The sequence below is a fragment of the Solea solea genome, chromosome 18, assembly GCF_958295425.1.
Source record: "Solea solea chromosome 18, fSolSol10.1, whole genome shotgun sequence".
Classification (NCBI taxonomy): Eukaryota; Metazoa; Chordata; class Actinopteri; order Pleuronectiformes; family Soleidae; genus Solea; species Solea solea.
In genome coordinates, this window is record NC_081151.1 from 13,374,977 (window position 1) to 13,387,530 (window position 12,554).

Consider the following 12,554-nt stretch of genomic DNA (forward strand, 5'->3'; position numbering starts at 1 on the left):
TTCTTACATTTCATGTCTAATCACTTCCTCTCACTCCATCACCTCGTATTAAGACGTGGGAGCAGCATTGTTAAGTGAGCAGACGTGGCGTCTGCCTTCGCTGACATGTTCCCACCGCTTTACGTTTAAAGCGGCGAACGAGCCAAATTTGGATTTCATCGGGACTATACGTGGAGCTTTAACTCACCTGTCGTCTGTTCCTCCAGAAGCTGGCACAGCCACAAGAGCTGCACAGGAATCCCCACCCCCACCCCCAACTCCACCTCCACCCTTTCACTTCCTATACTTCCCCAGTAATGAACGAGCATGTGTCATTCCAAGAGGCAAGGCCAAGTGAGGAGAGAAGGAAGTCTGCTTTCTCCTCTCCACTAATGAGAACTAGAAGCTTCTTAGTTTTTTTTTTTTTTTTTTTATCAAAGGAGAGTGTTTGCAGTTATCTGTCAGTCATCTCTGCTTGTATTCAGCTGTGATGTACAGTACACACAAACTGTGGAACCGCATATAATATATGCAATTCCAATGTATATTATATATACACATATATGTTTATACGTGTTCTGTGTGCCTACAACTAAGAGGAGTCAAGCAAGAACACGCTCAGTGAAAAAACAAAACAAAACATGGAACAGCAGGGACACAGAAGGACAGATCTAAAAAGGTAACGTCACAAAATAAAATCTAATGCCACTTTGTAAACTTCTCACGCTCCTATACCAAAATCCATAAAGAAAACAAGCAATTTAACAGCACAGAACACAGGAGTTGTGTTCTTTTGTAACTTTGGTGTTTGAAAACATCTCAGATTCAGATTCACCTTAGTGACACAAACTTACCAAATAAGTGTGAGACAAAGGAGCAGACATTCTTAATGTAGCATATACTCAAGCTGGAGTGGGACGGTTTATATCACATTATCAACTCCTTATAAAATCGCATTGTCTTTGCAGCAGAATATGAAAGATGTAGTGATGTGAATACAGAGAAGTGCTCGGTCCGTGTTTCCAGCCTGATTCACTCAAACCAGGACTGTTGTCACCTTGAACAAAAAAAAAAACATCTTTGGTTTTCGGGTTGAACCAAGGACTGAGCATGAGTTTTACAGAAACACTGTTGATGATAAAAAAAAAAAAAAAAAGGCTCCTCACTGCCATCCAAAGACAAATGTGAGTGTGCACAGTGGCAGGGGGACCGGAGGAGATGCAGAGAGCACCCAGAGGACGCTGCGAGGGGCGGATCGGCCACCGCTGGGCTCGGGCCTCAGGACGGATGGATGGAGGGATTGTGTTGACAAGAGGGAAAGATGATGATGAGGAGGAGGGGGAGAGGCAGCCACATATTCAGCAGGGAGGCTGAGAGTGCCGGCCAGAAACTCATCAAACCAATGGAAACACCTCCAGCAGCCCAGCAACAGCAGGACGTGTGTGTGTGTGTGTGTGTGTGTGTGTGTGTGTGTGCACGCACGCTTGGAAGAGTTGGGAATGTTTGTGGGTGATGGATGGGAGCAATGGAAGGGGCTTCGTTCAACCATTGTTCATTAGTAAAGTACACAACTGTCCTGCTTAATTGCTCAGCCATAATGTCAGACTGTGATGAGTGATTACAACCAGCGCTGACCTATTCTTTGCATCAGCACTCATGAAAACTTCACCTAATCATGCGCAGAAGAGCAAAGGTGGAGACAACAAATTGCGTGTATACTTCATCATGTGATGCGAAACTTCTTTTTATTGTGATCTCAATCTTTATTCGTGCTCTTTTTGTCATCTAATGGTTTTTACTCATTTCACTAATCATTCGTAAAATGGAGGAAACACCTCTTACAGAGACACGCTAACCCAAATCAAATCAGATTATGAGCTAGTTAAAAAGAGAAGGAAGAGGAATAACTGTGTACAAAAAAGCAAGTAATGAGTACAAACTTCATTGTGTCACAACAGAAGGAGTACACACATAAGTCTGGTGCTTTCATTGAAAATCTTTCTGTAACCTATTTTATTTGTTTCTATCAGTGCTTCTTTACTGTATAATCCCCCCGTTCAATCTTAACATAGACTAAAATAGTTTTAAAACAATATTCATTTATACTTCCCTTAAATTGCCATTGGCTAAACTCAATACAAATATTTGTGTTATTTTTTGATGAAAATGATGAAACACTTTAATCAGAACAAAATGATCAGGCTGGTCAGAACAAGTGCCCTTTAGCATGGAGTTTGCATGTTCTCCTCATGTGTGTGGGTTCTCCAGGTTCTCCAGGTTCTCCAGGTTCTCCAGGTTCTCCAGTTTCCTCCCACAGTCTAAAAACATGCAGAGGTTAATTGGACACTCTAAATTGACCATAGGTGTGAGAGTGAGTGGTTGTTCGTCTGTGTGGCTCTGCAATGGATTGGCAACATGTGGAGGGTGAAGCAGTAGAAGATGAATGAATGAATTCATTCTAAAGTATAAACATTATAATATCATTATAAATGAGGTCAGGAAAACCCTTTAACACCCTTTAAAGTCCCTTTAACATGCATATTTTAACCATGAAAGGACCGAGTGACCTAAGTGTTTTTACCCATTTTTCCAGAATAAATAAGTTACAGCACATTAAAATACGGTTTTCACAATAAAAATGAAGAAAAACAAAACGGTTTATGTAGAGAAAACACTGCAGTTGCACACAAACAACACATTTTGCATTTGATTTTAAATTTGAAGAGTATAAGAAACTGTTGGAATTTTTCTAACAGCACAGGGTTAAAAAAAAGGGTTAACATTCAAATAAAATCATGAAAACTCAGTTTCAAATTATTATTAATAATTTAGGAACAATACGTTTAGTACGTTTAGTTAAATAAAATGACATCATTTGAATGAGGATCAGGAAAGCCTCACTGATGGAAAACTGTGATGTTTATGAGTCAGCTCATCTCCTCAGGTTCCAGGTGGCAAAGTCAACTTTGTAGAAGACGTTTAAAAGACTTGAGGATCTCAAAGTATGAGCTGATGTGTATAAGCTGCTGAAAGGTCACATAAATAACAAGGTCAAAGGCCTTGTGGTGCCCTAAAAGTAATCATTTGAAGTCAGTTTAATAGTTTTTGTAGGTGGCGGGTGATGAGAGAGACACACAGGACCTTGACTCAAATTGTCTGTATCTGGTGACTAAATTATAAAATGCAAAAGTAGTTTTACACTGCATGTGTGTGTGCTGATATTCATGCCTTGCCCTCACTCCTTCCTAACTATGATAAAGTAGCTGCAGCCGTTCCCTGGACGCTGCCTTGCTCCCACTGCCCAGGCATCTGCCTCTGTTGCTGCTGCCATCAGGACTGGACTGGGTTCAGGGAGGCTGGGTGGGAGGAGGGTGTGTCCAACGATTGGGCTCGGGTTTGGGCTTGAAAGCATGAAGTCCTGGGCCACTTTGGCTGAAGGAGAGCGGAGATTGGGAGTGAGCCATGCCCTCATGGGTTATGATGAAGGAGGTTGTGGAGGATGAAGATGCAGGAGCCTGGAACATCAGGGCAGGCTGTGTGTGTGTGTGTGGGTGTGAATCTCAGGTCCCATGGAGGGAGGCAGAGATCTCCCCTGCTAAATCTATTTGTCTGATCTCATCTGTCAATCACTGGATCTGTCAGCAAAGATGTGCTGCTGGGTTTGGAGGGTAAACTGTTTGTGGATGTGTCAGTCATGGGAGTCCTATGTATTTATAGCAAATACTATTATTGTCAGAGTTTTTTTCAATTGACATGCTATACATGAATCCAGCAAAGTACTGAAAGTAAGCAAAACTGCACAGGACAAAACAATCAGCACATTACTTCACTTCTGAAGTCTTTACACTGGCTCACAGTCACTTATAGCAGACTTTAAGGAAAGGAAAGGATCTTTATTGTCATTATACAACTGGTTATTGCACAACGAAATGTCAAGGTCAGATGGAGGGTTGATCAGAGCCACTGCAACAAGGGACCAACCAGACCGAATGCGTCCAACATTCTAACATGTTTTGATGGCGGGAGGAGAACATGCAAACTCCACACAGAAAAGGTCCCAGATCAGGAATTGAACCCAGCACATTCTTGCTGTGAGGCAACAGTGTTAACCACTAGTAACCACTGTACCACCATGCCGCCAGTTGAAGTTCTGCAAATCACTAAAAAGAATATAAATCTACTGACTTATGCTTATGATCAATTTCCACTACTGAAGGGTTATTTTAACAAGTTGGTAACTTACAGTCACATCAGTATAAATACATTACACAGTATTCAGTCCTCAGTCTGAACACTAACAACAGTGTTTCATCACAGCGACAAGAAAAAAGGAAAAACATAACATCTTAAAACTCGACAGAGATCGAAGTTCGGCGGTCGACGTATAGACACGAAACAAAGGGAAATGCAACCATGTGACCACGTATGTTTTTGAGATGAGACGCACTCCATGGTTTTCCTCCTCGTGAAAGATCATGTAATGTTAACTCACGATGACGGTTAAGACACAACACGAGACAGCGTGTCATGTAGCGTGGGACACAGCGATGCTACAACTGTCATGTGAACTTGGATTTAGACTCTCCAATTACACACACACACACACACAAAATACACACATACAGGCTCTCAGGTGAAGAAGGATTTATTTTGGTGAGAGTTGAAAAAAAACAGGAATAAAAGAGTCAATAACTGTTGCATGTGAAAAGGTTAGGACTCGTAAAACACTCTTCATTAACCGGGTAGAGTTTGTGAAGCGAGTCAAGGACTGAGATTAATTATGAGACTCTCCTCTCGCACACAGACATACCAGTCTGGTGCCAGTGTTGTACAAAGGGGAGGGTGGAGGTGACAGTGGTGGTGTGGGTGTGTGGTGGTGGTGGTGGTGGTGGGGGGGTTTCTTCATTTCTAGGTGATTCATGTTTGAAGAGGGCTTGCAAAATTGCTTTATGGAAAAATGGCGAGCGGCTCGACGGGAACATTAGGCGGAGGCAGAGGGGACGCCGGTGTTTCATTAGGGAGCTCTACTCCGCCTTTATTACCCAGATTTGGAGTTTTATGATTATCATTATTTGCAATAGAATCATTATTCGCATATATCTGCTCGTCAGCCATTTGGGCTGGGGACGGTGGGACCTGCCGTCTCTGTGACTGAATCTGTGAGTGTGTCTGAGGTGATGAGAACAAGGTTTGCCATTTTGCCTCCTCTCTCGCTGTGTGTGTGTGTGTGTGTGTGTGTGAGATCTCAGACTGTGGCCATGCTCTCGGCAGCTCCGTCGGCCTCAGTCGACAACATGTCTGACGTGTCCACGTCAAGGCCGCAGCGCCTGGCGTTGGTCAGGCAACACTGGGTGATCTCTGACTGTAGCCTCTTCTGAGTCTCCATCAGGAACTCATCCTGTTGATCACACACACACACACACACACATTACATTATCTTAACATATGTTAAATAATGTGTCTTTGATCGTTTAGTTCAGAGGTTCAAAGGCTGATATCATGGCCTTGTGCCAAAGAAATGTCATTTATTATACATCTAGAATTACCATAGTACTTTGTGTGTGCTGCCACAAATTCTCACAATTTTCACAGCCAATGAAATACAGTTACATCATGTTGGTTATAAATGAGTATGAGATCATAGTAGATGCCCCCAACACTTGTTATGAAGGAATTCTTGGCTCAGGTCAAACTTGATCCAGCCCATACTGTATATAAAGCATACAATCTAAACAGTATGAAAGGATTAAATAAGTCTCATTGTGGAAATATTCATCTCATTGTGGCACTAGGGGAGAAATCTCTTGAAAAACGGCTCGAGAGTGAAGAACTGGACTATAGCAGTATGCTGCCTCCTGCATGGCTGGCTGCTGGCTGCCAGAATCACTGATGCACTTTCCCGCCTCATAAATTATCGCGGCGTCGCCACGTGAGATGCTGTCAGGAAGGACCAGCATCTCACCAACCAAGAGCAGCAGCAGCAGCAGCAGCAGCAGGTCAGGGCAGCAGCTCCAGCCCTCGTCTCCGAACCCAACTGTCCTCGCTCTATGTTTGTCTTTTCAAACATCATGATGCTGAGACCAGCGCTTCTGAAAACATCCACATGTTGGCTTTGCATAATTGAGGAGAGCGGCCTGAGTGCACCCTAGGTGTGATGGACTGCTGTTGACAAACACCGCGTAATAGGTATTTTCTCAATCAGGAATGGATCCAATTTGGTTTCAAACTTTGAATTCTTAATTCCAATTCAGGTACTGATCACATAATCCAAAGATTTGTGTCCAAAAGTAAAGAAAAAACCCTCAAGAATGCTGAGAATTGTGGGTGAATTCAATGATAGTTCAGACCTCTTCACCTGCTCTATGTGTTTGGAGGTTGAAAAATGGGGTTAAATGACATTTGCAGCATCTATTAAAAGAACAAAGTTCACAGACAAAGACATCCTTATCCCACACTAATGTTCATAGAGAAAATGTTAAGCTCATGGAGACACAGGAGCTGAGGTAAATTTGAACAGAGGAATAAAAAAAACACAGAAATAACACATTTGAACTTACTAATGAGGCAGCAGTGGATCAACATAGCAGCATTTCTCTATAGACTTTGGTGGAGGAGAGAGTGTGGTTTACAAACTCAAGTTTCCAGTTAGAAAAGGCAGTCTAAAGGCATATACTGTGCATTCACAGCAACAAGGTGCAGAGTTTTAGTAAATTGCTGAAAATACAGCTGTATTTTTTTATGTCAGAAGATTTTGGACCCTAACATTTGAAAGTTCGGGAAAGGTCGCTCTGTTGGACCTTCACACATCAGATGGACACAAACCTGTCTATGTGTATATCAATTGTATAGGGATGATATTTCAGTCATGTTGGAAACCACTCCCCTATCCCATCCCCTATATTCATCATTAGCAATACAAATAACAAGTCCCACCCACACTTGACTGCAACATGTCGTTGATTGTTGTAAAATGTTGTGCCATATAACTACATTACATAAATACATTAAAGTTTTTTTTTTTCAAAACTTTACCAACAGCAGAAAACAAAACTAAAAATGTGTCCAAGCTACGGCAGCAGTTGTACTCTCCTCTCTTCCTTCCCTCTTTCCTCTTCACCTCCTCCCTGTTCCTCCCTCCCTCCCTCCCTCCCTCCCTCAGTGGTGGTGGTGGTCTGCAGCAGAGCAGTTAATAAAGAGATTGATTATCGGCCTGTCAGGAAGTGACAGTTGGACAGGGCTGCTCTGCATGAATGACAGAGGGCATGCTCACCACGCAGCAGCCAGCCTGACACACACACACACACACACACACACACGGGTGCCTTTGCCAGCACCGGGGGTAGGTGAGGTGGAGGAGGATGTGTGTGTGTGTGTGGGGGGGGGGGGGGGCTGGATAGTGGAGACATGAGCATGTGGAGAACAGCAAAGCAACCTTCTGCTGGTGGAAGAGGTTCATCTCTGTGTGTGTGTGTGTGTGAGTGAGTGAGAGGAAGAATATTTCTGTATTAAAATGACAGCACTGTCTCAAAGCCACAGTGAGTTCTCAGCGACTCTCTCGCTCTCGCTCGCCTGCAGCCTCCTTGACACCTCGGAGCAGGTCTGCAGTTTTACAACACGGCGAACATACAGTCTGCAGTTAGCAGACGTTCAGAGGAGAGTCAGTGCTGGACAAGTGTGTGAGGAAGAGGGAAACTAATATAAAACATTATATTTTACATTTACATTTTGTAACAGTTTAGTTAAGATAGAAAAACCTCAAATACTGATGCAAATTGTTGGTCAACATTTAATTTTAATAGTGAAATTAGCAGTGAATGAATTCCTTTCAATATAAGCTAAATTCCTTACGTAATTCAACCAGAACCTTTTGCAGAGAGAGCATCCACGTGTGGAGCAGAGGGCATTTCTCCTGCCTAATAAACCAAAGATTGGGCCTCGTTTGTTAGAAGGTTATATATCCAGCATTACTTAAAATCAGACAAAGTCTCAGAAAAACTCTCATCCCACACCAAAGTCCAGAGAGAAAACCAATGATTTTAAGCTCATGGAGACACAGAAGCTGCTGGGCCACTGCTGCCTTGTTTGGTCTGTTTGTCAGTCAGTCATCATCTACCGCTTTATCCTCCACCAGAGTGTCGCGGGGGGTGCTGTGCCAATCTCAGCTCCATCGGGTGATAGGCGGGGTCAGTCCATCGCAGGGCCACACACACAGATAGAGACAAACAACCATTCACTCTCACTCTCACTCCTATGGTCAATTTAGAGTGTCCAATTTACCTAATCCCCACATTGCATGTTTTTGGACTGTGGGAAGCCGGAGAACCTGGAGAGAACCCACACGCACACACGGGGAGAACATGCAAACTCCATGCAGAAAGGCCCTTGTTCCAACCGAGAGTGCTAACCACTACACCACCGTGTGGCCCTGGTCCATTTGTGTCAAGTTTAAAAACAGATGCAGTCTTCCAGAAACTGGGTGTTCCTTAAAATAGTTGCACTACATGTGTCCTTTACTGGCGAGGGTCAGTTCATATCTACAAATCACATCGTTGGTACCGCTCACACAGTGGCACGTGCTGTCCGTCTGCCAGGAGGATTGTATCAGTCATCCAGGCCGATACCCACGTTGACCTTGACTTCAAAACTGAAGCTTTGGATTAAATCAGTGAATCCACTTTTGAACACTGTTTTACATTTTTTTTCTGAAAGAGCCCAGTTGTTATTTTCATGTTGAATGCAGATGAAAAATCAAATGTTATTGCCTACATGACAAGGCCAACAGACCATTTTGCCCTTGTGTTGCTAACTTTGCCTTGAGCTGTTCGTGTTCCAGGTGTTTAGTCAGTTTTTATTAAATTGAATTGTCTTATTTATCCTTTATTTAGCCATAGTCACATTAAGATACGAGGTCTCGGGAGTCCTGGCTAAGATAGTAGATAGACATTGCCTTGTCTCCACTACATGGTCCCAGCTCGCCTCGGCACGGCACGACTACACTGTTTGGTTGTGTTTCCATTACATTATTGTACCACCTTAAAATAACCGTGCCATGCCGAGGCGAGTTGAGTAGCGCTAGTGGAAAAGGAGCTATAGATAGCAAAAATAGTTACAGAGACAATTTCAGATAGAATATAAAAAGGAGGTAATTAAACAAGTAAAAAAAGAGAGACATAATACAAGTGCAGAGGTAAAAGAGGTTATGTAAAACAACAACATGTCTCTTTCAGGACGGTCCAGAAAACACAAGGCAGTGTCTGTAGTGAAATTTTGTTTTGCAGCTCAGTCCATGTCCATGGTGCATAGAAGGAGAAAGCAGTTTCACCAAATTCTGAGTTAATTCTGCAGGAACATTTAAAAAAAGTCACGTGGTAGACAGCTGGTGCTGTAGTTGCTGATGCTGTATGATAAAAGGCTAGAAATACACACAGGAAGTTTACCTACAAGGCCATGATAGTAAAAAGCAGCATATGTGAACGTTCTACAAGGTCCAGACACCGTGAAAATAAAGGTTGACATTCTAAATTTCTGACAGCTCAAAGCCTCCCGTCTCCTCTCCTTGTGACAACTTTGCCTGATCAAACCTTTGTGTCACTTATTAAACCTTTCTCTATATTTTACTCTTTGCTCTACAGTGTTAAATCTATAGTAAGAGTGTTAATTGCCTCTTAGATTCACTGTGACGATGCATTTTGATGTACATTTGTTGATGATAAATAAAGATGTTTTATTTATTTATTTATTTATATTGTGTACCTTTAAACAGTCAGTAAGTGCTGTGTGTGTATTCGTCTGATGGAAAAACACAACTTCATCCATTAAGATCTAATTGAAATAAATTTTCATTAGCACTGAAAATGTTTACAGTCACACAACATCATCATTTTAATGAATCCTTCACGTTCTAATGGGAGGAAAGAATTGCTTTTACATGTCTGTCTTTAGTTTTTATCACAGTTTTAATAGGACACTTTTTAATTAGACGCAGAGAGGTGACTGGTATTAGCAGCCACAGTTGCTTTTGCTTTTGTCTGATACGTGCTCAACTGCAAAGACTTGCATATTGGATCTTTACATGAAGTGTATTATGCACTATGGTAAATACATATGCATGTACTAGACCAGGTGTTGAAGGATGAAATGACCCATGTCTGATGTGAGACACCACACGTCTGTATTTCTGTTGTAGCCATGTTTGAGGTATGAAAACACATGTGTTACAGTCTGTGGTCTGATAAGCTCAAGAGAAGCAATGACACTGTTTAAAAAAATAAAATGAAAAGTCTTCACTTTTCATGTTCGGCACCTTCAGTATGAGCTGGGACTGTCAGTGTAAGTATATACTTACATTTACTAAGGGTTTTTTTTAAAGTCTTTCTCTGTGTGTGTACATTGTTTATTATTGTGTGCCCACATATTGGCTTTGACCTATACCTGACTAACTAAAAAACGATCTATAGTTTTTTTTTCTCAGTCAAGGACCCACTACAAGATAACTTTAAAGTTTTGATTAGCAAATATGAATTATAAATTATGAATTCATTCTTTTCAGGCTATACAGTACGTACTCATTGTTGGGGCCTTTTGTATGCATATACTGTGGCAGGCTGCAGTTGTACAATGTTAATTTGCATTGTCCCTATCAAATAAATGACAATTTAAAAAAGTGGAAAATATACTATATGTATATGTGTAGATTTGTATTTATTTCAACATTTTTGTGTAAAAGGAGTTGCTAAAATGTAGTTTAAAGGCTCTTTAGGGTTCCATTTAATGCAACACAGCTTATGTGTTGCATTAAATGGTGCATTGTTATTTTCACTGCTCACACAGTTGATACATCTCTGGCTGTGGATTGTAAATCTGTGCACATGTTTGATAAATCCGATCATAAAAACTCTTAATGATGTGACATTGTGAGTCTATATAATCTCACATATTTTTAAAGCACATAAAAAAAAACAACCTATTTTTCATGTAAACGTGCAGGGGCTCCGTCTTGCTTTGCTTCCTCTAATAATAATAATAATAATAATAGTACTTGCTAATAATCATATTTTAGTGGTTGGTCCCCTCTTGTACATGTTGATGTGTAAAATCAGCTCACATCTCATGGGAATGTCATGCCGTGATATCTTTCTTTTAATAATACATGGAATCGAGGTGCCAGACTTTCAGCACAGCAAAACTAATTTAGTGATTCCTCAAACACACACACACACACACACACACCAAATACACTCTCCTTCCCCCAAACCACACTACACATTTTTTTGCACTTGATCAGCGACTGGAACAATCAATACCTAGATTGAGTAAGCGGACTCATGAGCCTGGAATCAAGACTGTTTTTTTTTTTCTTTCACTAAAAGGGAGGAGGAGTGTTTCACACCCAGAGAGGAGGAATAAGAGAGGGGGAGTCGATGGAGGACGAGGCGGAGGAGGAGACGCAGATGGACAAGTGCTTTTTACGGCTGAGTCTTCCTCTGGCTCGCTGCCACGGCCACAGACTCTCTTTGTTTGCCAGACTACTAAACTAATAGAGATAAAGGCAGGTTCCTGCTGGCCCCGAATTAGAAAGTCGTTAAGAAATATGAACACACATGGGAGCAGGCGTGTGTGTGTGTGAGTGTGTGTGTGTGTGTGTATGTACGTGCGCACACGGGGACAAACAAACACACATGTAGAAATGCGCAAGACATACTGCAAGTTTGAGCACTGTCAGGTAAGACTGAACAACAATAACTGTTCGAAAATCAATACTGCGATTTCAAAAAAGCCACTTTTGAACTCTTCTACGTTTAATTCCAATAATACTTAAATGTTAAACACAGTTCATATCTTTAAGTTGTAATCCTTCCATTAGAGTACAGATACAGCAGTTATTCTTCATCACTTGTCAAATCTACACAGTGAATATTGAATTGAAGTTTTACTTAAAAAAAGAGTATATTATCACAAATATTTGACGCTGTATCCTCAGAAAAACAAATGTTATTAGGGTCTGCCTCGGGGACAGAAGTACACACGCACACCTACGCACACACCTACACACACACACACACACACACTCCTCCCTGAGCCTTGGTGACTTTGTCACCATTCTCCTCCATTTGCTGTTGTGTCCATATTCTAATGGCTGTGTCAAGGCCTCCATTTGACAGGTTGTTGTTGTTGGTAGGCTCATGCATGTGTGTGTGTGTGTGTGTGTGTCGATGTATCATATTCCATCCATGTCAGATATCTATGAAGGAAAGTACCGTGCAAGTGTAAAACATGTAATCTGACTAGTGTATCAACCAGTGAATAAAATAAAGAGAAGGTTATGCTTAAATGCTTAAACCACCATTAAATCCATCATTTGGAGAAATTACCAAATGATCACATTTGAAATGTGCTGTAGTGTAAAATCACTGATTTTCTCTATGGACTTTGGTGTAGTGGTTCACAAGGCGACACAAACTCATATTCCTAGCTGGAAAAGGTGGTCTAATGGTGAGAAAAAGTGGCAAACCTATTCATAAAATTGCATGATCCTAATTAGGTTATTATTTTTATTAGGTGAACCTTTTTTTTTA

The 12,554-nt window shown here is 41.5% G+C and overlaps 1 protein-coding gene across 1 annotated transcript in view; it reads right to left on the reverse strand.

Moving 5' to 3' along the window:
- Nucleotides 1-4,648: 4,648 nt before the first annotated feature.
- The window catches only part of si:dkey-288a3.2 (protein phosphatase 1 regulatory subunit 37), a 69,643-nt gene continuing 61,737 nt past the window's right edge, over nt 4,649-12,554 (reverse strand). Inside the window, exon 11 of the mRNA XM_058615576.1 lies at nt 4,649-5,377. Coding sequence (XP_058471559.1) covers nt 5,225-5,377 — 153 coding nt within the window. The 3' untranslated portion in view covers nt 4,649-5,224. The remainder of the gene's footprint in view (nt 5,378-12,554) is intronic.